This window comes from Hypanus sabinus, assembly GCF_030144855.1.
Source record: "Hypanus sabinus isolate sHypSab1 chromosome X1 unlocalized genomic scaffold, sHypSab1.hap1 SUPER_X1_unloc_5, whole genome shotgun sequence".
Classification (NCBI taxonomy): domain Eukaryota; kingdom Metazoa; phylum Chordata; class Chondrichthyes; order Myliobatiformes; family Dasyatidae; genus Hypanus; species Hypanus sabinus.
In genome coordinates, this window is record NW_026778974.1 from 1,092,501 (window position 1) to 1,117,500 (window position 25,000).

The 25,000-nt window shown below is 60.1% G+C and overlaps 1 protein-coding gene across 1 annotated transcript in view; it reads left to right on the plus strand.

Annotated features, from left to right (window-relative positions):
- Positions 1 to 24,240, plus strand: part of LOC132385648 (contactin-associated protein 1-like) — a gene marked incomplete at its 3' end in the record, with an annotated part of 42,974 nt that extends 18,734 nt beyond the window's left edge. Inside the window, exons 5-11 of the mRNA XM_059957837.1 lie at positions 3,493 to 3,766; positions 8,417 to 8,566; positions 9,342 to 9,513; positions 13,171 to 13,277; positions 16,187 to 16,309; positions 19,091 to 19,294; positions 24,084 to 24,240. Coding sequence (XP_059813820.1) covers positions 3,493 to 3,766; positions 8,417 to 8,566; positions 9,342 to 9,513; positions 13,171 to 13,277; positions 16,187 to 16,309; positions 19,091 to 19,294; positions 24,084 to 24,240 — 1,187 coding nt within the window. The remainder of the gene's footprint in view (positions 1 to 3,492; positions 3,767 to 8,416; positions 8,567 to 9,341; positions 9,514 to 13,170; positions 13,278 to 16,186; positions 16,310 to 19,090; positions 19,295 to 24,083) is intronic.
- Positions 24,241 to 25,000: the final 760 nt, after the last annotated feature.

Consider the following 25,000-nt stretch of genomic DNA (forward strand, 5'->3'; position numbering starts at 1 on the left):
GTCCTCTCTCTGAGTGAGCCGTCACTCATTTTGTTAGAAATGAGAAGTGTTCCGGGTCTGTCCAGCACAAGACGGGCCCCGTTTGCCTTTTCAAGGAGCAGAGAGAGGGTGCAGCAAGGACTGACACCCTCCTCCGGAACGTCCGCTCCCCTGGCTGCGGCTGCTTGGGGCGGGTTGGCCAGCAGCGGCGGATGGGCCGAGTGGCGGGGAGGTGTGTCTCACAATCCGATCTCCCCTCTGCGAGGGAGGAGCGGGGGGGGGAAGGTGGGTGCGTTTGGGTGGGGCTGTGAGCTGCGGGCTGGGAGGGGTGGATGCATCTGGAGGGGTCGGTCTGGAGGTAGGGTGAGGGGAGGATTTGTGCGAGGGAGGAGCGGGGGGGAAGGTGGGTGCGTGTGGGTGGGGATGTGAGCTGCGGTCTGGGAGGGGCGGGAGTGGAGGTAGGGTGAGGGGAGGGTTTGTGCGAGGGAGGAGTGGGGGGGAAGGTGGGTGCGTGTGGGTGGGGCTGTGGGCCGCGGTCTGGGAGGGGTGGGAGTGGAGGTAGGGTGAGGGGAGGGTTTGTGCGAGGGAGGAGTGGGGGGGAAGGTGGGTGCGTGTGGGTGGGGCTGTGGGCCGCGGTCTGGGAGGGGCGGGAGTGGAGGTAGGGTGAGTGGAGGGTCTGCAGTCCGGGGCTGTGGGCTGCGGTCTGGGAGGGGTGGGAGTGGAGGTAGGGTGAGGGGAGGGTCTGCAGTCCGGGGCGGTGGGCTGCAGTCTGGGAGGGGTGGGAGTGGAGGTAGGGTGAGGGGAGGGTCTGCAGTCCGGGGCTGTGGGCTGTGGACTGGGAGGGGTGGGAGTGGAGGTAGGGTGAGGGGAGGGTCTGCAGACCGGGGCTGTGGGCTGTGGACTGGGAGGGGCGGGAGTGGAGGTAGGGTGAGGGGAGGGTCTGCAGTCCGGGGCTGTGGGCTGTGTACTGGGAGGGGTGGGAGTGGAGGTAGGGTGAGGGGAGGGTCTGCAGTCCGGGGCTGTGGGCTGCGGTCTGGGAGGGGTGGGAGTGGAGGTAGGGTGAGGGGAGGGTCTGCAGTCCGGGGCGGTGGGCTGCGGTCTGGGAGGGGTGGGAGTGGAGGTAGGGTGAGGGGAGGGTCTGCAGTCCGGGGCTGTGGGCTGTGGACTGGGAGGGGTGGGAGTGGAGGTAGGGTGAGGGGAGGGTCTGCAGTCCGGGGCTGTGGGCTGTGGACTGGGAGGGGTGGGAGTGGAGGTAGGGTGAGGGGAGGGTTTGTGCGAGGGAGGAGTGGGGGGGAAGGTGGGTGCGTGTGGGTGGGGCTGTGGGCCGCGGTCTGGGAGGGGTGGGAGTGGAGGTAGGGTGAGGGGAGGGTCTGCAGTCCGGGGCTGTGGGCCGCGGTCTGGGAGGGGTGGGAGTGGAGGTAGGGTGAGGGGAGGGTCTGCAGTCCGGGGTTGTGGGCTGTGGACTGGGAGGGGTGGGAGTGGAGGTGGGGTGAGGGGAGGGTCTGCAGTCCAGAGCTGTAGGCTGTGGACTGGGAGGGGTGGGAGTGGAGGTAGGGTGAGGGGAGGGTCTGCAGTCCGGGGCTGTGGGCTGCGGTCTGGGAGGGGTGGGAGTGGAGGTAGGGTGAGGGGAGGGTCTGCAGTCCGGGGCTGTGGGCTGCGGTCTGGGAGGGGTGGGAGTGGAGGTAGGGTGAGGGGAGGGTCTGCAGTCCGGGGCTGTGGGCTGCGGTCTGGGAGGGGTGGGAGTGGAGGTAGGGAGAGGGGAGGGTCTGCAGTCCGGGGCTGTGGGCTGTGGACTGGGAGGGGTGGGAGTGGAGGTGGGGTGAGGGGAGGGTCTGCAGTCCGGGGCTGTGGGCTGTGGACTGGGAGGGGTGGGAGTGGAGGTAGGGTGAGGGGAGGGTCTGCAGTCCGGGGCTGTGGGCTGTGGACTGGGAGGGGTGGGAGTGGAGGTAGGGTGAGGGGAGGGTCTGCAGTCCGGGGCTGTGGGCTGTGGACTGGGAGGGGTGGGAGTGGAGGTAGGGTGAGGGGAGGGTCTGCAGTCCGGGGCTGTGGGCTGCGGTCTGGGAGGGGTGGGAGTGGAGGTAGGGTGAGGGGAGGGTCTGCAGTCCGGGGCTGTGGGCTGTGGACTGGGAGGGGTGGGAGTGGAGGTAGGGTGAGGGGAGGGTCTGCAGTCCGGGGCTGTGGGCTGTGGACTGGGAGGGGTGGGAGTGGAGGTGGGGTGAGGGGAGGGTCTGCAGTCCGGGGCTGTGGGCTGTGGACTGGGAGGGGTGGGAGTGGAGGTAGGGTGAGGGGAGGGTCTGCAGTCTGGGAGGGGTGGGAGTGGAGGTGGGGTGAGGGGAGGGTCTGCAGACCGGGGCGGTGGGCTGCGGTCTGGGAGGGGTGGGAGTGGAGGTAGGGTGAGGGGAGGGTCTGCAGGCCGGGGCTGTGCGCTGCGGACTGGGAGGGGTGGGAGTGGAGGTAGGGTGAGGGGAGGGTCTGCAGTCCGGGGCTGTGGGCTGCGGTCTGGGAGGGGCGGGAGTGGAGGTAGGGTGAGGGGAGGGTCTGCAGTCCGGGGCTGTGGGCTGTGGACTGGGAGGGGTGGGAGTGGAGGTAGGGTGAGGGGAGGGTCTGCAGTCCGGGGCTGTGGGCTGTGGACTGGGAGGGGTGGGAGTGGAGGTGGGGTGAGGGGAGGGTCTGCAGTCCGGGGCTGTGGGCTGCGGTCTGGGAGGGGTGGGAGTGGAGGTAGGGTGAGGGGAGGGTCTGCAGTCCGGGGCTGTGGGCTGTGGACTGGGAGGGGTGGGAGTGGAGGTAGGGTGAGGGGAGGGTCTGCAGTCCGGGGCTGTGGGCTGTGGACTGGGAGGGGTGGGAGTGGAGGTGGGGTGAGGGGAGGGTCTGCAGTCCGGGGCTGTGGGCTGTGGACTGGGAGGGGTGGGAGTGGAGGTAGGGTGAGGGGAGGGTCTGCAGTCCGGGGCTGTGGGCTGTGGTCTGGGTGGGGTGGGAGTGGAGGTAGGGTGAGGGGAGGGTCTGCAGTCCGGGGCTGTGGGCTGTGGTCTGGGTGGGGTGGGAGTGGAGGTAGGGTGAGGGGAGGGTCTGCAGACCGGGGCTGTGGGTTGTGGACTGGGAGGGGTGGGAGTGGAGGTAGGGTGAGGGGAGGGTCTGCAGTCCGGGGCTGTGGGCTGTGGTCTGGGTGGGGTGGGAGTGGAGGTAGGGTGAGGGGAGGGTCTGCAGTCCGGGGCTGTGCGCTGCGGACTGGGAGGGGTGGGAGTGGAGGTAGGGTGAGGGGAGGGTCTGCAGTCCGGGGCTGTGCGCTGCGGACTGGGAGGGGTGGGAGTGGAGGTAGGGTGAGGGGAGGGTCTGCAGTCCGGGGCTGTGGGCTGTGGACTGGGAGGGGTGGGAGTGGAGGTAGGGTGAGGGGAGGGTCTGCAGTCCGGGGCTGTGGGCTGTGGACTGGGAGGGGTGGGAGTGGAGGTAGGGTGAGGGGAGGGTCTGCAGACCGGGGCTGTGGGTCAGAGCCCGACGTCCACTCTTCCTGCCCAGGGGGAGGTCCAGTTCCGCTGCCGCCCGCCGCCCCAGGAACCACGTTACTACCCGCTCACCTTCGTGTCGGCCACCAGCTTCCTGCAGCTGCCCGGGCAGCCCTTCCTGCAGCAGCTGGCCCTCAACTTCAGCTTCCGCTCCTTCGACACCAGCGGCCTGCTCCTCTTCACCAACTTCTCCCGCGGCCTCGGCTGGCTGCAGCTGGAGCTCAGCTCTGGGCAGCTCAACTTCTCCGTGCAGCAGAGCGGCAACCGGCGGCTCGAGTTCGCCGCAGGTACCGGGGCGGGGAGGGACCGGGGGGGGGGGGGCAGGGACTGACCGGGGCGGGGCGGAGCGGGGAGGGACCGGGGGCGGGGGGGGCAGGGACTGACCGGGGCGGGGCGGGGAGGGGAGGGACCGGGGGTGGGGGGGGGCAGGGACTGACCGGGGCGGGGCGGGGAGGGGAGGGACCGGGGGTGGGGGGGGGCAGGGACTGACCGGGGCGGGGCGGAGCGGGGAGGGACCGGGGGGGGGGGGGGGGCAGGGACTGACCGGGGCGGGGCGGAGCGGGGAGGGACCGGGGGTGGGGGGGGGGCAGGGACTGACCGGGGCGGGGAGGGACCGGGGGGGGGGGGGGGGCAGGGACTGACCGGGGCGGGGCGGGGAGGGGACCGGGGGTGGGGGGGGGCAGGGACTGACCGGGGCGGGGCGGGGAGGGACCGGGGGCGGGGGGGGCAGGGACTGACCGGGGCGGGGCGGGGAGGGACCGGGGGTGGGGGGGGGGGCAGGGACTGACCGGGGCGGGGAGGGACCGGGAGGAGGGAATGAGAGATCGGGTGGAGGGAATGAGAGATCGGGTGGAGGGAATGAGAGATCGGGTGGAGGAGGTACCGGAGTGGGGTGAGTGACCTGGAGGAGGGAATGAGGGATCGGGTGGAGGAGGTACCGGAGTGAGGGGACTGACCGGGAGGAGGGAATGAGGGACCGTGTGGAGGAGGTACTGGTGTGAGGACTGACCGGGAGGAGGGAATGAGGGATCGGGTGGAGGAGGTACCGGAGTGAGGGGACTGACCGGGAGGAGGGAATGAGGGACCGTGTGGAGGAGGTACCGGTGTGAGGACTGACCGGGAGGAGGGAATGAGGGATCGGGTGGAGGAGGTACCGGAGTGAGGGGACTGACCGGGAGGAGGGAATGAGGGACCGTGTGGAGGAGGTACCGGTGTGAGGACTGACCGGGAGGAGGGAATGAGGGATCGGGTGGAGGAGGTACTGGAGTGGGGTGAGTGACCTGGAGGAGGGAATGAGAGATCGGGTGGAGGAGGTACCGGAGTGAGGGGACTGACCGGGAGGAGGGAATGAGGGACCGTGTGGAGGAGGTACCGGTGTGAGGACTGACCGGGAGGAGGGAATGAGGGACCGTGTGGAGGAGGTACCGGTGTGAGGACTGACCGGGAGGAGGGAATGAGGGATCGGGTGGAGGAGGTACCGGAGTGGGGTGAGTGACCTGGAGGAGGGAATGAGGGACCGTGTGGAGGAGGGTACCGGTGTGAGGACTGACCGGGAGGAGGGAATGAGGGATCGGGTGGAGGAGGTACCGGAGTGAGGGGACTGACCGGGAGGAGGGAATGAGGGACCGTGTGGAGGAGGTACCGGTGTGAGGACTGACCGGGAGGAGGGAATGAGGGATCGGGTGGAGGAGGTACTGGAGTGGGGTGAGTGACCTGGAGGAGGGAATGAGAGATCGGGTGGAGGAGGTACCGGAGTGAGGGGACTGACCGGGAGGAGGGAATGAGGGACCGTGTGGAGGAGGTACCGGTGTGAGGACTGACCGGGAGGATGGAATGAGGGACCGTGTGGAGGAGGTACCGGTGTGAGGACTGACCGGGAGGAGGGAATGAGGGATCGGGTGGAGGAGGTACCGGAGTGGGGTGAGTGACCTGGAGGAGGGAATGAGGGACCGTGTGGAGGAGGTACCGGAGTGGGGTGAGTGACCTGGAGGAAGGAATGAGGGACCGTGTGGAGGAGGTACCGGTGTGAGGACTGACCGGGAGGAGGGAATGAGGGATCGGGTGGAGGAGGTACTGGAGTGGGGTGAGTGACCTGGAGGAGGGATTGAGGGATCGGGTGGAGGAGGTACCGGAGTGGGGTGAGTGACCTGGAGGAGGGATTGAGGGATCGGGTGGAGGAGGTACCGGAGTGAGGGGACTGACCGGGAGGAGGGAATGAGGGACCGTGTGGAGGAGGTACTGGTGTGAGGACTGACCGGGAGGAGGGAATGAGGGATCGGGTGGAGGAGGTACCGGAGTGAGGGGACTGACCGGGAGGAGGGAATGAGGGACCGTGTGGAGGAGGTACCGGTGTGAGGACTGACCGGGAGGAGGGAATGAGGGATCGGGTGGAGGAGGTACCGGAGTGAGGGGACTGACCGGGAGGAGGGAATGAGGGACCGTGTGGAGGAGGTACCGGTGTGAGGACTGACCGGGAGGAGGGAATGAGGGATCGGGTGGAGGAGGTACCGGAGTGAGGGGACTGACCGGGAGGAGGGAATGAGGGACCGTGTGGAGGAGGTACCGGTGTGAGGACTGACCGGGAGGAGGGAATGAGGGATCGGGTGGAGGAGGTACTGGAGTGGGGTGAGTGACCTGGAGGAGGGAATGAGAGATCGGGTGGAGGAGGTACCGGAGTGAGGGGACTGACCGGGAGGAGGGAATGAGGGACCGTGTGGAGGAGGTACCGGTGTGAGGACTGACCGGGAGGAGGGAATGAGGGACCGTGTGGAGGAGGTACCGGTGTGAGGACTGACCGGGAGGAGGGAATGAGGGATCGGGTGGAGGAGGTACCGGAGTGGGGTGAGTGACCTGGAGGAGGGAATGAGGGACCGTGTGGAGGAGGTACCGGAGTGGGGTGAGTGACCTGGAGGAGGGAATGAGGGACCGTGTGGAGGAGGTACCGGTGTGAGGACTGACCGGGAGGAGGGAATGAGGGATCGGGTGGAGGAGGTACCGGAGTGGGGTGAGTGACCTGGAGGAGGGAATGAGGGATCGGGTGGAGGAGGTACCGGAGTGGGGTGAGTGACCTGGAGGAGGGATTGAGGGATCGGGTGGAGGAGGTACCGGTGTGAGGACTGACCGGGAGGAGGGTATGAGGGATCGGGTGGAGGAGGTACTGGAGTGGGGTGAGTGACCTGGAGGAGGGAATGAGGGACCGTGTGGAGGAGGTACTGGAGTGGGGTGAGTGACCTGGAGGAGGGATTGAGGGATCGGGTGGAGGAGGTACCGGTGGAAGGGAAGGGGCAGGTTGGGGATTAGGGGCAATGTGGGGAAGGAGTCATCAATTGCTGTTGTCTGGAGAGCTGAGATTCTGCAGAGCTGTTTTGTGCAGAATGGCAAAGAGAGGCATTTCTCTGGAGGCAGTGGGTCTGGGGTTACTGGTCAGTGGTCAGGGGTGAGGCTGAGAGTTCAGGGGTCAGCGGTCAGCCGTTGGAGATCCGTGCCCAGTGAACAGGGATGTGGGCCAGAGGGCATGTGTCAGTAGGTTTGGGTGTCAGGTTCCAGTAGAAGTGGTAGAGGCGGGTTCGGTATTGTCATTTAAAGTAAAATTGGATAGGTATACGGACAGGAAAGGAGTGGAGGGTTATGGTCTGAGTGCGGGTCGGTGGGACTGGGTGAGGGTGAGCGTTCGGCACGGACTGGAAGGGCCGAGATGGCCTGTTTCCGTGCTGGAATGTTTGTATGGTTATATGGTTTAGCAAGTCAGCAGTTTCGAGATCAGTGGCCAGTGATCAGGACTGAGGGTGAGAGGTCAGTAGTCAGTGGTTGGAGATTAGTGGCCAGTGGTCAGGGGTTAGTGGTCAGTGGTTAGAGATCAGGGGTGAGGGTCAGAGATCAGTGATCAGTACTCTGTTACCAGGGGTCAGCGGTCAGTGGTTGGAGATTAGTGGCCAGTGGTCAGGGGTTAGTGGTCAGTGGTTAGAGATCGGGGTGAGGGTCAGAGATCAGTGATCAATACTCTGTTACCAGGGGTCAGCGGTCAGTGGTTGGAGATTAGTGGCCAGTGGTCAGGGATCAATGATCAGAGGTCAGGGGTTAGTGGTCAGTGGTTAGAGATCAGGGGTGAGGGTCAGAGATCAGTGATCAATACTCTGTTACCAGGGGTCAGCGGTCAGTGGTTGGAGATTAGTGGCCAGTGGTCAGGGATCAATGATCAGAGGTCAGGGGTTAGTGGTCAGTGGTTAGAGATCGGGGTGAGGGTCAGAGATCAGTGATCAGTACTCTGTTTCCAGGGGTCAGCGGTCAGTGGTTGGAGATTAGTGGCCAGTGGTCAGGGATCAATGATCAGAGGTCAGGGGTTAGTGGTCAGTGGTTAGAGATCGGGGTGAGGGTCAGAGATCAGTGATCAGTACTCTGTTACCAGGGGTCAGCGTGGCCAGTGGTCAGGGATCAATGATCAGAGGTCAGGGGTTAGTGGTCAGTGGTTAGAGATCGGGGTGAGGGTCAGAGATCAGTGATCAATACTCTGTTACCAGGGGTCAGCGGTCAGTGGTTGGAGATTAGTGGCCAGTGGTCAGGGATCAATGATCAGAGGTCAGGGGCTAGTGGTCAGTGGTTAGAGATCGGGGTGAGGGTCAGAGATCAGTGATCAGTACTCTGTTACCAGGGGTCAGCGTGGCCAGTGGTCAGGGATCAATGATCAGAGGTCAGGGGTTAGTGGTCAGTGGTTAGAGATCGGGGTGAGGGTCAGAGATCAGTGATCAGTACTCTGTTACCAGGGGTCAGCGGTCAGTGGTTGGAGATTAGTGGCCAGTGGTCAGGGATCAATGATCAGAGGTCAGGGGCTAGTGGTCAGTGGTTAGAGATCGGGGTGAGGGTCAGAGATCAGTTATCAGTACTCTGTTACCAGGGGTCAGCGGACAGCCCTTCAGAACCACCTGTCTTCTTGCCCACAGGTTATAACCTGTCGGATGGATACTGGCATTCGGTCAACCTGTTGGCTCGGATGGATTCTGTGGTTGTGGTCATTGACGAACAGGAGGATTTGGCCATCAAGGTGAACCACGCTCTCCGAGTGGAGACGGGAGACCAGTATTTTTTTGGAGGTCAGTACCCCTGTCCCTCCCTCTCGTATTTGGATTGCGGTCATCCCGGGAGACGAGCCCGCGTGTCCGCTGCTCTGGAGCCGACACCCGGATTCCCGCAATCTGCAGCTCAGGGGGAATGGCGGTTTGGCCCGAGGTTCCTCACCCCTTTCTTCATACCCGATCGGTCACCCGCCGCTCCGGAACCACGGCCTCATCGAGTAAACGCACGGCAGACCTTCAGGCATCTCCAACAGTCTGGGCAAAACTTCCACCAAAGAATCGCCCTGACTCTTCCTGAGTGTCCCGTTGGGGTTTCCCGATAATGACTTCGGGTTTTCAGGTCTTGCCCAGGAGAACGGTTCCCCCCCCCCACCCCCAAGCCAAGCCGAGTTTGTTAAACCCGTCCGAGGTTCCTAACCCCGGTCAGCAGGCTGGATTCACCACCTGCTCTCGCCTCCGTCACTGAGTCGTGGAAGGGCTGCACGGGAGGGCTACATCTTGGAGGAAGCTGAAAGGTTGGCGCGACATTAGGCGCCGGGGCGTCGGGGTGCAGAGTTCAATCCCTGTGTCGTCGTCCCCCCCCCCCCCTCCCCACAGTCCAGAGGTGTACCGGTTGGTGGGTCGATGGGTGATTGTAAGTTGCCCCGGGGGTTTGCTGGTGGCTGCACTCGAAGGGCCGGGGGTGGGGGGGGGGGGTTTCTGTCCTCAGGCCAGGTGAAATTCCACATCCGCGGCACGCAACCCGAGATTCTTTCCCCCCCCCAGCCTTGTTTTCCGCTCTGCGTATTCACAGGTTGCCCCGCCAGCATGAAAACGCTGGGTTGCTTTTCCAACGCCAGCGAGTTTCACGGCTGCATGCAACTGTTCCACATCGACCACAACCCCATCGACTTGGAGCAGGTGAAGAGACGGAGGCTCGGGAGGTATTCGGAGATGCTGTTCGACGCGTGTGGGGTAACAGACCGGTAAGGGGGCGTTTGCGACTTCGGGAATTAACGACCCGTCCTTCACTAACGGGTGACTGTACAGCTGCCTTGCAGGGTGGGGCCCGACCTGTATTAGGATGTCCCAATATGAAGCAGAGGTACAATAAGGGGTAAAATAAGGGAAGGGGTATTGAGAGCATCCTGGGCAGCTGCATCACTGCCGGGTTCGGGAATTGCACCGTCTCGGATCGCAAGACCCTGCAGCGGATAGTGAGGTCAGCTGAGAAGATCATCGGGGTCTCTCTTTCCACCATTACAAACATTTACACTACACGCTGCATCCGCAAAGGAAACAGCATTGTGAAGGACCCCACACACCCCTCGTACAAACTCTTCTCCCTCCTGCCGTCTGAGAAAAGGCTCCGAAGCATTCAGGCTCTCACGACCAGACTGTGTAACAGTTTCTTCCCCCAAGCCATCAGACTCCTCAATACCCAGAGTCTAGACTGACATCTACATCATTTATTGTTGTATTGTAATTCATGGGGGACCCCACAAGTGACTTGACGACTTGATAATCCAGGTGGCTGAAGTCCTGGGGATATCTGTGCATAATCAATTACCTGATGGGGGTCAAGGTAGGGTCGTGAAGAGAGCATTGGGCCCATAGTCAAGTCACTTTTATTGTCCTTTCGACGATAACTGCTGGTACAGTGCACAGTAAAAACAAGACGACGTTTCTTCAGGACCACGGTGTTACACGACACAGTATAAAAACTAGACTGAACTACATTAAAAAAACAACACAGAGAAAGCTACGCTGGACGACAGACCTACCCAGGACTGCATAAAGTGCACGAAACAGTGCAGGCATTACGATAAATAATCAACAGGACAGTAGGGCAATTGGCCTTCATAACTCAAAAGTATTTTTGAGGACAGGAGATGAGATGTGACGTTGGAATTCTATGAGATATCGGTGAGGGCTAATTTGGAGTATCGTGTGCAGCTTTGGTCACCTACCTGCAGGAAAGATGGAAACAAGGTTGAAAGAGTACAGGATATGTTGCCGGGTCTGGAGGACCTGGGGTATCAGATTAAACAGGTTTATTTCTTAAAGCGTAGAAGAGTGAGGGGAGATTTGAGGAAGGGGTACAAAATCATGAGGGGTGTCGATGGGGTAAATCCAGGCAGGGTTCTCTTTTCCGACTGAGGTTGGGTGGCACTGGAACCAGAGGTCATGGGTTAAGGGTGAGAGGTGAGAAGTTTAAGGGGAACATGAGGGGCAACTTCTTCACTCAGTGGGTGGGGAGAGTGTGGAACGAGCTGACAGAGCCGCATGCCAACTCGATTTCAACGTTGGAGCCAAGTTTGGATAGGTAGATGGATGGGAGGGGTGTGGAGGGCGGTGCAGGTTGATGGGAGCGGGCACTTTCAATGATTTCAGCACGGAATGGAAGGGCAGAAGGGCCTGTTTCTGCGCTGTCCTCCTCTGTGACTCAATGACTCTAAGATGGTACAAGATCCTGGGTTTTGGAAATAGGGTAAGACGTTAGCAGAGTGAGGAGATTAGCGTAAGCATGCACTCAACGGCCACTATATCAGGGTACACCTGTAGACCTGGTCCTTAATACAAATATCTAATCAGCCAATCATGTGGCAGCAACTCAATGCATAAAAGCACGCAGAGACGGTCGGGAGCTTCAGTTGTTCAAAATGGGAAAGAAACGTGACCGAAGTGACTTTGACTGTGCTGGTGCCAGATGGGGTGGACTGAGTGTCTCAGAAACTGCTGATCCGGGATTTTCATGCACAGCACTCTCTAGAATTTACAGGGAATAGTGAAAAAAAAAACAAAAAACAAAAAAAAAAAACATCCAGTGAGTGGAGGTTCTGCGGGCGAAGACATCTCCTCAACGGGAGAGGTCGGAGGAGAACGGCCAGACTCGTTCAAACCGACGGGAAGGCGACAGTAACTCATATAACCACACGTTACAACACTGGTATGCAGAGGGGCATCTCTGAACGCACAACACGTCGGGCCTTGAAGTGGATGGGTCACTGCAGCAAGAAGACAACAAAAGTACACTCGTTGACCACTTTATATTAGATGCAGGAGGTGCCAAATAGACTGGCCACTGATTAAAACGTCGGCCGGACCTCAGCTGGAGTACTGTGCCAGGCTTCTGAAAAGACTTCCGGGTGGCTGCAGGGATCATCTAAACTAGTTTTGGGAACAAGGCAGTGTTAGTCGGAGCAGGAACCGCTGGGCGGCTCGATCAGAGGAGGATGTGTGGGAATCTGAGGGAGGGATTTGAAATGATAAATTGTATTGACATTGGAGCTGGTGCGGGGGAGGACTCTGGGAATGAAAGGGTTAACATGCGAGGAGTGTTTGTTGGCTCTGGGGCTCTACGCGCCGGAATGAGAGGGTAGCTCACTGAAATGTGTCAAATAATGAAAGGTCTAGATAGAGTGGATGTGAAGAGAGTGTTTCCTATAGTGGGGAGTCTAGGACCAGAGGACACAGATAGAGTGGATGTGGAGAGGATGTTTCCTACAGTGGGGGAGTCTAGGACCAGAGGACACAGATAGAGTGGATGTGAAGAGAGTGTTTCCTATAGTGGGGAGAGTCTCGGACCAGAGGACACAGGTAGAGTGGATGTGGAGAGGATGTTTCCTGTGGTGGGGGAGTCTAGGACCAGAGGACACAGATAGAGTGGATGTGGAGAGGATGCTTCCTACAGTGGGGGAGTCTAGGACCAGAGGACACAGATAGAGTGGATGTGGAGAGGATGTTTCCTATAGTGGGGGAGTCTAGGACCAGAGGACACAGATAGAGTGGATGAGGAGAGGATGTTTCCTGTAGTGGGGGAGTCTAGGACCGGAGGAGACAGATAGAGTGGATGTGGAGAGGATGTTTCCTGTAGTGGGGGAGTCTAGGACCAGAGGACACAGATAGAGTGGATGTGGAGAGGATGTTTCCTGTAGTGGGGGAGTCTAGGACCAGAGGACACAGGTAGAGTGTAGGGGTGGCAACTGGGGTTCATAAACCATTTATACAAGTTCCTGCAAACATCGGTGGCTGCGCAGGGCCACTCCACGAGACGACACATTCTCAAAGCTCGGACCCCGCGATAAGCGCTCGTCGGGAGTCCACCTAGATAGTCAAGGAACGGTGAAAACCGGTGCCAGTCCAAAAAGGAAACTAGGAAGATTAAACAGAAAGCACCAGGGATTTAGCAACTCGCCGTGAAATGTCAATGAACAGATTCAGGTGTACCCAGAAACCTCGATGCCCAGCACCCCTCACAGGGCCGGGGGGGGCATGAATAAACAGCTCTCAGGCGGGGAAGGCAGCCGATAGAAGAAGAGCAGCCCAGGCACCGGGCGGTATTGGAGGGGGAGTTGAACATGTTCGGAGGGAGACAGTGCTGCCGAGGTCTAGCTGGAGCTAGCAGAGACTCAAAGGGACGAGTGGTCCTCGCCCACCTGTCACCATTCTGTGAGTCACCCTCACTCTAAATTAGGGGTTCCCAACGCTTGCATCCGGGGCATAAGAAAGGATGGGGACCCCTGGCTCCAGACGAAAGCTGACGGTGCCGTTACAGGCGTTTCTTCATCGGCCCCCTGCCGGGTACAAGGCAGCTCTCGCGGGTCGGTCTTTCAGCTTGGCTCGCTTCGTGTTTCTGGCAGGTGTTCTCCGAACCCGTGTGAGCACGGCGGGACTTGCGAGCAGAACGCGGAGAGCTTCTTCTGCAACTGCGACAGAACCGGTTACAGAGGAGTCACCTGTCACAACTGTGAGTGGTCAATCTCCGGCCTGCGAGGAGGGGGGTGGGACAGGGCTTTTGGGCTCCTACACCGACACGTCCGGTCTGCTCTGCCACGACGTGGGGGGGCAAAATTGGGCCATTCAGCACATCGAGTCTTCTGCGCCATTCCAGCACGTCTGAATCGTTATCCCTCTCAACCCACTTCTCCCCGTAAACTTTGAAGCCCTGATGTGCCAGAGGCCCATCAATGTCCGCCTCAAATATACCCCCTAACTTTGCTGCACAGCTGTCTGTGGTGATGAATTCCACGGATCCACCACACTCTGGATAAAAAACCTTTTCCGCATCTCTTTCCTGCAAGGGCGTCCCTCAATTTGAATCTGAGTCCTCTGGTCCTAGACTCCCCCACTCGTGGACACATCCTCTCCACATCCACTCTATCTGTGTCCTCTGGTCCTAGACTCCCCCACTATAGGAAACATCCTCTCCACATCCACTCTATCTGTGTCCTCTGGTCCTAGACTCCCCCACTATAGGAAACATCCTCTCCACACCCACTCTATCTGTGTCCTCTGGTCCTAGACTCCACCACTATAGGAAACATCCTCTCCACATCCACTCTATCTGTGTCCTCTGGTCCTAGACTCCCCCACTATAGGAAACATCCTCTCCACACCCACTCTATCTGAGTCCTCTGGTCCTAGACTCCCCCACTATAGGAAACATCCTCTCCACATCCACTCTATCTGTGTTCTCTGGTCCTAGACACCCCCACTATAGGAAACATCCTCTCCACATCCACTCTATCTGTGTTCTCTGGTCCTAGACTTCCCCACTATAGGAAACATCCTCTCCACATCCACTCTATTTGTGTTCTCTGGTCCTAGACTCCCCCACTATAGGAAACATCCTCTCCACATCCACTCTATCTGTGTTCTCTGGTCCTAGACTCCCCCACTATAGGAAACATCCTCTCCACATCCACTCTATCTGTGTTCTCTGGTCCTAGACTCCCCCACTATAGGAAACATCCTCTCCACATCCACTCTATCTGTGTTCTCTGGTCCTAGACTCCCCCACTATAGGAAACATCCTCTCCACATCCACTCTATCTGTGTTCTCTGGTCCTAGACTCCCCCACTATAGGAAACATCCTCTCCACATCCACTCTATCTGTGTTCTCTGGTCCTAGACTCCCCCACTATAGGAAACATCCTCTCCACATCCACTCTATCTGTGTTCTCTGGTCCTAGACTCCCCCACTATAGGAAACATCCTCTCCACATCCACTCTATCCGAGTCCTCTGGTCCTAGACTCTCCCCACTATAGGAAACATCCTCTCCACATCCACTCTATCTGTGTCCTCTGGTCCTAGACTCCCCCACTATAGGAAACATCCTCTCCACATCCACTCTATCTGAGTCCTCTGGTCCTAGGCTCCCCCACTCGTGGAAACATCCACTCCACATCCACTCTGTCTGTGTCCTCTGGTCCTAGGCTCCCCTCCCCTATAGGAAACATCCACTCCACATCCACTCTATCTGTGTCCTCTGGTCCTAGGCTCCCCCACTATAGGAAACATCCTCTCCACATCCACTCTATCCGTGTCCTCTAGTCCTAGGCTCCCCCACAATAGGAAACATCCTCTCCACATCCACTCTCTCTGTCCTCTGGTCCTAGGCTCCCCCCCTATAGGAAACATCCTCTCCACATCCACTCTATCCGTGTCCTCTGGTCCTAGACTCCCCCACTATAGGAAACATCCTCTCCACATCCACTCTATCTGTGTCCTCTGGTCCTAGACTCCCCCATTATAGGAAACATCCTCTCCACATCCACTCTATCTGTGTCCTCTGGTCCTAGACTCCCCCACTGTAGGAAACATCCTCTCCACATCCATTCTATCTGTGTCCTCTGGTCCTAGACTCCCCCACTATAGGAAACATCCTCTCCACATCCACTCTTTCTGCGCCCTCTGGTCCTACACTCACCCACTATAGGAAACATCCTCTCCATCTGTGTCCTCTGGTCCTAGACTCCCCCACTATAGGAAACATCCTCTCCACATCCACTCGTTTTGCGCCCTCTGGTCCTAGACTCCCCCACTATAGGAAACATGCTCTCCACATCCACTCTATCTGTGTCCTCTGGTCCTAGACTCCCCCACCACTGGAAACACCCTCTCCACATCCACTCTATCTGTGTCCTCTGGTCCTTGACTCCCCCACTATAGGAAATATCCTCTCCACAACCACTCTATCTGTGTCCTCTGGTCCTATACTCCCCCACTACAGGAAACATCCTCTCCACATCCACTCTATCTGTGTCAACTGGTCCTAGACTCCATCACTATAGGAAACATCCTCTCCACATCCACTCTATCTGTGTCCTCTGGTCCTGGACTCCACCACTATAGGAAACATCCTCTCCACATCCACTCTATCTGTGTCCTCTGGTCCTAGACTCCCCCACCACTGGAAACACCCTCTCCACATCCACTATATCTGTGTCCTCTGGTCCTTGACTCCCCCACTATAGGAAACATCCTCTCCACATCCACTCTATCTGTGTCCTCTGGTCCTAGACTCCCCCACCACTGGAAACACCCTCTCCACATCCACTGTATCTGTGTGCTCTGATCCTAGACTCGCCCACTATAGGAAACATCCTCTCCACATCCACTCTATCTGTGTCCCCTGGCCCTAGGTCCCAGTGATTCCAGGCCCAGAGACTTCAAATGCTCTCCGTGTATTGACCATATTGGGCACAGGTGGAGATCATGGTTGTCTCTCTGGTCTGGGGTTGTGCAGTAGGGCAATGCTTCCCGTGGTGCAGTTAACTTGTCGTTCCTCCTTTGCAAGGTCGTCCCATAATCGTGTCCTCCTCCTCTCTTCCTCCTGCTCCCATCTCCCATCCCGACCTGGAACTTCTGCAGCTCTCTACCCGGAATCGTGCGACGGATACAGGAGGCAGGGTGTCAGACAGTCGGGAAACTACACCATTGACCCCGACGGCAGTGGTCCAGCGAGGCCCTTCACCGTCTACTGCATCATCACAGGTATCCGGTCATTGTCCTCCATTGTTCCTGCCCGATCTCAGCTCCCTACACTCGGCTTCAATGAGATGCCCCCATTTCCCTTAACCCAAATAAGAGTGAGGAGGTTCATTTTGCTGGGTCAAATATGATTGCAGAATATAGTATTAATGGTAAGACTCTTGGCAGTGTGGAGGATCAGAGGGATCTTGGGGTCCGAGTCCACAGGACGCTCAAAGTAGCTGCCCAGGTTGACTCTGTGGTTAAGATGGCGTTGGTGCATTGGCCTTCATCAACCACGGGATTGAGTTTAGGAGCCGAGAGGTAATGTTACAGATCTATAGGACCCTGGTCAGACCCCACTTGGAGTACTGTGCTCAGTTCTGGTCGCCTCACTACAGGAAGGATGTGGAAGGGTGCAGAGGAGATTTACAAGGATGTTGCCTGGATTGGGGAGCATGCCTTATGAGAATAGGTTGAGTGAACTCGGCCTTTTCTCTTTGGAGCGACGGAGGACGAGAGGTGACCTGATAGCGGTGTATAAGATGATGAGAGGCATTGATTGTGTGTATAGTCAGAGGCTTTTCCCCAGGGATGAAATGGCTGCCACAAGAGGGCACAGGTTTAAGGTGCTGGGGAGTAGGTACAGAGGAGATGTCAAAGGTAGGTTTTTTACTCAGAGAGTGGTGAGTGTGTGGAACGGGCTGCTGGCAACGGTGGTGGAGGAGGAAATGATAGGGTCTTTTAAGAGACTCCTGGATAGGTACATGGAACTTAGAAAGACAGAGGGCTATGGGTAAAGCCTAGTAATTTCTAATTTAAGTACATGTTCCTGCTCAGCATTGTGGGCTGAAGGGCCTGTATTTGTGCTGCAGGTTTTCTATCTTTCAGATCAGAAGAAAAGCGGGGGGGATCTATTGACCTATTGAATATGAACAGGCATAAAAAGGAGTGGATGTGGAGAGGATGTTTCCTACAGTGGGGGAGTCTAGGACCAGAGGACACAGATAGAGTGGACGTGGAGAGGATGTTTCCTGTAGTGGGGGACTCTAGGACGAGAGGACACCAATAGAGTGGATGTGGAGAAGATGTTTCCTATAGTGGGGGAGTCTAGGACCAGAGGACACAGATAGAGTGGACGTGGAGAGGATGTTTCCTATTGTGGGGGAGTCAGGGACCAGAGGACACAGATAGAGTGGATGCGGAGAGGATGTTTCCTATAGTGGGGGAGTCTAGGACCAGAGGACACAGATAGAGTGGATGCGGAGAGGATGTTTCCTGTAGTGGGGGAGTCTAGGACCAGAGGACACAGATAGAGTGGATGCGGAGAGGATGTTTCCTGTAGTGGGGGAGTCTCGGTCCAGAGGACACAGATAGAGTGGATGTGGAGAGGATGTTTTCTATAGTGGGGGAGTCTCAGACCAGAGGACACAGATAGAGTGGATGTGGAGAGGATGTTTCCTATAGTAGGGGAGTCTAGGACCAGAGAACACAGAGAGAGTGGATGTGGAGAGGATGATTCCTATAGTGGGGGAGTCTAGGACCACAGATAGAGTGGATGTAGAGAGGATGATTCCTATAGTGGGGGAGTCTAGGACCACAGATAGAGTGGATGTGGAGAGGATGTTTCCTGTAGTGGGGGAGTCTAGGACCAGAGGACACAGATAGAGTGGATGCGGAGAGGATGTTTCCTGTAGTGGGGGAGTCTCGGTCCAGAGGACACAGATAGAGTGGATGTGGAGAGGATGTTTTCTATAGTGGGGGTGTCTCAGACCAGAGGACACAGATAGAGTGGATGTGGAGAGGATGTTTCCTATAGTAGGGGAGTCTAGGACCAGAGAACACAGAGAGAGTGGATGTGGAGAGGATGATTCCTATAGTGGGGGAGTCTAGGACCACAGATAGAGTGGATGTAGAGAGGATGATTCCTATAGTGGGGGAGTCTAGGACCACAGATAGAGTGGATGTGGAGAGGATGTTTCCTATAGTTGGGGAGTCTAGGACCAGAGGACACAGATAGAGTGGATGTGGAGAGGATGTTTCCTATAGTGGGAGAGTCTAGGACCAGAGGACACAGATAGAGTGGATGTGGAGAGGATGTTTCCTATAGTGGGAGAGTCTAGGACCAGAGGACACAGATAGAGTGGATGTGGAGAGGATGTTTCCTATAGTGGGGGAGTCTAGGACCAGAGGACACAGATGGAGTGGATGTGGAGAGGATGTTTCCTGTGGTGGGGGAGTCTGGAACCAGAGGGCACAGTCTCGGAATACAGCCACGTCCATTTAGGACAGAGATGAGGGGGAACTCCCTCAGACAGAGCGAGGGGAACCTGTGGGACTCGTCGCCACAGACGGCTGTGGAGTCCGAGTGACTGGGAGAACCTGAAGCGGGGACTGGCAGGTTCCTGATCAAAGAGGGGTGTGCAAGATTCAGGGGAGAAGGCAGGAGAAGGGTGGGGTGGTCGGGAGGGTTAACAAGTCAGCCATGATGGAACGGCCGGGAGGACTTTATGGGCCGAGGGGCCTAATTCTGTCCCTGCAGGGTAATTTCAGGGTCCACATGGGAACTTCGACCCATGTTGGATTGGAAGGGGCTGTACGGGCCGTCGAGGGGTGGGTGGGGGGGGTGGGTAGGGATCAAGCTGTTGAAGTGGGGGATGTTGGGAATCTGGGCAGCGTGACCGTTCGGTCAGTTCGGAGCTGGTGTCTGGTCACAGGTTAGGCTTGGGCCTGTCAGGTGATTTGGGGGGATGGGGGGAGTGTTTGCAGGGGCAGCCTCCGACCCGCTGGCCTGTGTTTTGACAGAAAACGAAGCCTGGACGGTCGTTTACCACCTGCAGCAGCAGGAGACCAAGGTGACGGGCTCGACCCTGGAGATGCCGTACGTGGGGACCATCCAGTATTACAACAACACCGAGGAAGAGATATCCGCCATCACGCTGGCAGCTGAGTACTGCGAGCAGAAGATCTTCTTCTCGTGTTACAGGTCCCGGCTGCTCAACAGCCCGTGTAAGTGGGGGCGGTGGGGTCCCGGCTGCTCAACAGCCCGTGTAAGGGGGGCGGTGGGGTCGTGTTCCGGGTCCCGGCTGCTCAACAGCCCGTGTAACTGGGGCGGTGGGGTCGTGTTCCGGGTCCCGGCTGCTCAACAGCCCGTGTAAGGGGGGCGGTGGGGTCCCGGCTGCTGAACAGCCCGTGTAAGGGGGGCGGTGGGGTCCCGGCTGCTGAACAGCCCGTGTAAGGGGGGCGGTGGGGGTCCCGGCTGCTGAACAGCCCGTGTAAGTGGGGCGGTGGGGTCGTGTTCCGGGTCCCGGCTGCTCAACAGCCCGTGTAAGGGGGGCGGTGGGGTCCCGGCTGCTGAACAGCCCGTGTAAGTGGGGCGGTGGGGTCGTGTTCCGGGTCCCGGCTGCTGAACAGCCCATGTAAGTGGGGCGGTGGGGTCCCCGGCTGCTGAACAGCCCGTGTAAGTGGGGAGGTGGGGTCCGGCTGCTCAACAGCCCGTGTAAGGGGGGCGGTGGGGTCCCAGCTGCTCAACAGCCCGTGTAAGTGGGGCGGTGGGGTCGTGTTCCGGGTCCCGGCCTGCTCAACAGCCCGTGAAAACTGGGGCGGTGGGGGTCCCGGCTGCTGAACAGCCCGTATAAGGGGGGCGGTGGGGTCGTGTTCCAGGTCCCGGCTGCTCAACAGCCCGTGTAAGTGGGGGCGGTGGGGTCCCGGCTGCTGAACAGCCCGTGTAAGGGGGGCGGTGGGGTCGTGTTCCGGGTCCCGGCTGCTCAACAGCCCATGTAAGGGGGGTGTTTGGGATACACGGGACAACGCCCACCCAGCGCTGTGATGAGAACGCTTCGGATTAACCGTAACGGGATAAGGATTAGTGGAGTACACCGGGAGTGGGTGGGCACCGGAAAAGCCATGGGCGCATCTTGCACCGATTCCTGATCCCGATTTACTGAAGCACATCTGCCCCTCCCTCTCACCACCATTCAGACACCCAAACCGTCCCTCCAGGTGAGGCGACCCATGAGCCTGTTGGGGGTCACCCCCTGTGTCCGGTGCTCCCAGGACACGTGCACAAGGGGACCAGCGTGGGCCCCTGTGTCACGAAGAGAAAACAGCTGTTTGCATTCATTTGATCGTTTGGTAAAGTTTGGACTCCTTATTTGCATCATTAATCAGGTGTTTAAATTTAATTGAGCCTCCAAGCTGACGATGGGAAAGCAGTTGCCCCCCCCCCTGAGCCGTTCCGCACCTGCCCGTTATTCCCTCCTCGCCTGTCTCCGGCAGCCCCTCACCAAAGCTCTGTTCTTCGAGGAACATGTTCTTCGAAGCTATGTTTCCGGAACAGGTCTCACTTCGGAGGCCCCCCCCCCCCACTTGCCTCGTCGCTCTGCTGCAGTCTCCCCCGTCTGTAGCCAGCGGGGCGGCCTCAGTTCACAGCGCTCCCCTGTCCGGGGTTCGACTGCACCCCACCGCAGTGACCCTCCCCTGGACTTGACCCTTGACCGTCCCCTGGACTTGGCCCGTGACCCTCCCCTGGACATGGCCCTTGACCCTCCCCTGGACTTGGCCCTTGACTCTCCCCTGGACATGGCCCTTGACCCTCCCCTGGACTTGGCCCTTGACCGTCCCCTGGACTTGACCCTTGACCGTCCCCTGGACTTGGCCCGTGACCCTCCCCTGGACATGGCCCTTGCCCGTCCCCTGGACAGCCCTTGCCCGTCCCCTGGACTTGGCCCGTGACCCTCATCTGGACTTGGCCCTTGACCCTCGTCTGGACTTGGCCCTTGACCCTCGCCTGGACTTGGCCCTTGACCCTCACCTGGACTTGGCCCTTGACCCTCGCCTGGACTTGATCCTTGTCCCTCCCCTGGACTTGGCCCTTGGCCCTCGCCTGGACTTGGCCCTTGACCGTCCCCTGGATTTGGCACTTGACTCTCGCCTGGACTTGGCCCTTGCCCGTCCCTGGACTTGGCCCTTGACCCTCGCCTGGACTTGGCCCTTGACCCTCGCCTGGCCTTGGCCCTTGACCCTCGCCTGGACTTGGCACTTGACTCTCGCCTGGACTTGGCCCTTGCCCGTCCCCTGGCCTTGGCCCTTGCCCGTCCCCTGGCCTTGGCCCTTGCCCGTCCCCTGGACTTGGCCCTTGACCGTCCCCTGGACTTGGCCCTTGACCGTCCCCTGGATTTGGCCCTTGACTCTCGCCTGGACTTGGCCCTTGACCCTCGCCTGGACTTGGCCCTTGCCCGTCCCCTGGACTTGGCCCTTGACCCTCGCCTGGACTTGGCCCTTGACTCTCGCCTGGACTTGGCCCTTGACCGTCCCCTGGATTTGGCCCTTGACTCTCGCCTGGACTTGGCCCTCGACCGTTCCCTGGACTTGGCCCTTGACCGTCGCCTGGCCTTGGCCTTTGACCCTCTCCTGGACTTGGCCCTTGACCCTCACCTGGACTTGGCCCTTGACCCTCGCCTGGACTTGGCCCTTGCCCGTCCCCTGGACTTGGCCCTTGACCGTCACCTGGACTTGGCCCTTGACCCTCGCCTGGACTTGGCCCTTGACCCTCACCTGAACTTGGCCCTTGACCCTCGCCTGGACTTGGCCCTTGCCCGTCCCCTGGACTTGGCCCTTGCCCGTCCCCTGGACTTGGCCCTTGCCCGTCCCCTGGACTTGGCCCTTGACTCTCGCCTGGACTTGGCCCTTGACCCTCGCCTGGACTTGGCCCTTGACCCTCGCCTGGACTTGACCCTTGACCCTCGCCTGGACTTGGCCCTTGCCCGTCCCCCTGGACTTGGCCCTTGACCCTCGCCTGGACTTGGCCCTTGCCCGTCCCCTGGACTTGGCCCTCGACTGTCCCCTGGACTTGGCCCTCGACCGTCCCCTGGACTTGGCCCTCGACCGTCCCCTGCACTTGGCCCTTGCCCGTCCCCTGGACTTGGCCCTTGACTCTCGCCTGGACTTGGCCCTTGACCGTCCCCTGGATTTGGCCCTTGACTCTCGCCTGGACTTGGCCCTCGACCGTTCCCTGGACTTGGCCCTTGACCGTCGCCTGGCCTTGGCCTTTGGACCCTCTCCTGGACTTGGCCCTTGACCCTCACCTGGACTTGGCCCTTGACCCTCGCCTGGACTTGGCCCTTGCCCGTCCCCTGGACTTGGCCCTTGACCGTCACCTGGACTTGGCCCTTGACCCTCGCCTGGACTTGGCCCTTGACCCTCACCTGAACTTGGCCCTTGACCCTCGCCTGGACTTGGCCCTTGCCCGTCCCCTGGACTTGGCCCTTGCCCGTCCCCTGGACTTGGCCCTTGACTCTCGCCTGGACTTGGCCCTTGACCCTCGCCTGGACTTGGCCCTTGACCCTCGCCTGGACTTGGCCCTTGACCCTCGCCTGGACTTGACCCTTGACCCTCGCCTGGACTTGGCCCTTGCCCGTCCCCTGGACTTGGCCCTTGACCCTCGCCTGGACTTGGCCCTTGCCCGTCCCCTGGACTTGGCCCTCGACCGTCCCCTGGACTTGGCCCCTCGACCGTCCCCTGGACTTGGCCCTCTACCGTCCCCTGCACTTGGCCCTTGCCCGTCCCCTGGACTTGGCCCTTGACTCTCGCCTGGACTTGGCCCTTGACCCTCGCCTGGACTTGGCCCTTGACCCTCGCCTGGACTTGGCCCTTGACCCTCGCCTGGACTTGACCCTTGACCCTCGCCTGGACTTGGCCCTTGACCCTCGCCTGGACTTGGCCCTTGCCCGTCCCCTGGACTTGGCCCTCGACCGTCCCCTGGACTTGGCCCTCGACCGTCCCCTGCACTTGACCCTCGTCCGTCCCCTGGACGGCCCTTGACCGTCCCCTGGACTTGGCCCTTGACCGTCCCCTAGACTTGACCCTTGCCCGTCCCCTGGACTTGGCCCTTGACCCTCGCCTGGACTTGGCCCTCGCCCGTCCCCTGAACTTGGCCCTCGACCGTCCCCTGGACTTGGCCCTTGACCGTCGCCTGGCCTTGGCCTTTGACCCTCGCCTGGCCTTGGCCCTTGACCCTTGCCTGGACTTGGCCTTTGACCCTCGCCTGGACTTGGCCCTTGACCGTCCCCTGGCCTTGGCCCTTGTCCCTCGCCTGGACTTGGCCCTTGACCGTCCCCTGGCCTTGGCCCCTTGCCCGTCCCCTGGACTTGGCCCTTGCCCGTCCCCTGGACTTGGCCCTTGCCCGTCCCCTGGACTTGGCCCTTGACCTCGCCTGGCCTTGGCCCTTGACCCTCGCCTGGACTTGGCCCTTGACCCTCGCCTGGACTTGGCCCTTGCCCCTCGCCTGGACTTGGCCCTTGCCCGTCCCCTGGACTTGGCCCTTGACCCTCGCCTGGACTTGGCCCTTGACCTCGCCTGGCCTTGGCCCTTGACCCTCGCCTGGACTTGGCCCTTGACCTCGCCTGGCCTTGGCCCTTGACCCTCCCCTGGACTTGGCCCTTGACCCTCGCCTGGACTTGGCCCTTGACCCTCGCCTGGACTTGGCCCTTGACCCTCGCCTGGACTTGGCCCTTGACCGTCCCCTGGCCTTGGCCCTTGACCTCGCCTGGACTTGGCCCTTGACCCTCGCCTGGACTTGGCCCTTGACCCTCGCCTTGCGGCAGCTTCCGCACAAACACAGGGTGACTTCGATTTAAGAGTATTGGGGGGGGGGGGTTGCGAGGTCGGGAGCAGAGCGGGCAAACCGGTTCGGGTGACGCGGGATTGGCAGAACACAGGGCCGGCCGATGTACGACCCTCCCTGCTCCTGACGACTTCTTGCCTCTGACCCCCCCCCCCTCCCCCCTCCCACCGCCAGCCGGACTGCCCTTCAGCTGGTGGCTGGGCCGCGACTCTGAGAAACACTTCTACTGGGGAGGTGCCAGCCCGGGCAGCCAGCGCTGTTCCTGTGGGATGAAGAGAGACTGCGCCGACCCGAAGTACTACTGCAACTGCGACGCGGACTACCAGCAATGGTGAGCGCAGGCGTCCCGGCGGGGCGGGGGGGGGGCGGGGCAGGGCGGGGGGGGGGCGGGGGGGGGGGCGGGGCAGGGGGGGGGCAACGTCGGTCGAGTTTTGCACGCAGCGCCGGAGATTTTTAATTTAACTTAAATTCTACGTCAGAGATGCGTCTCAGTGGCAGGTCCAACCCGCCCAGTTACCCCCTCCCCCCCCCCCCCCGCGACCAGCTACCTGCCAGCCCGTACGTCTGCGCACTGACGGCGGCTCCTGGCGCCGTGAAGCTCGTCCAACGGTCAGCTCCCAGGGCTCTGCCTCTTGGGGAAGAACTTAACCCCTCCCCTCACCCGGCTCCTCTTCCCCCCGACCCCCGGACCCCCCCCAGAGTTCATGTTGGCTGCGCCCGGTGTCGGTATCCGAGGACAGTAACACAAGGTTTCCGTTGACTGTCAGGGACCCCACCCCCCGGCGAGGGTTTGGTGGGGGGGGGGGGGCATGAATTCGGTCCACGGGCTCGGGACTCAAATTCCAAAACTTCATGGGACACCCCGAGCCCGGTTAAGGCCATTCGGGCCCATCGAGTCTGGTCTTCCACTCCATCGTGGCTGATTTATTACCCCTCTCAGCTCCATTCTCCTGCCTTTTCTCCCCGCAACTTCTGACGCCCCCCCCCCCCCCCCGGCTACCCGACTAATCAAGACCCTGTCAAACCTCCAATGACTCCGGGGCCGATGAATAACGCGGCTTCAAGCCGTTCGAACCGGAGTTCAGGAATCC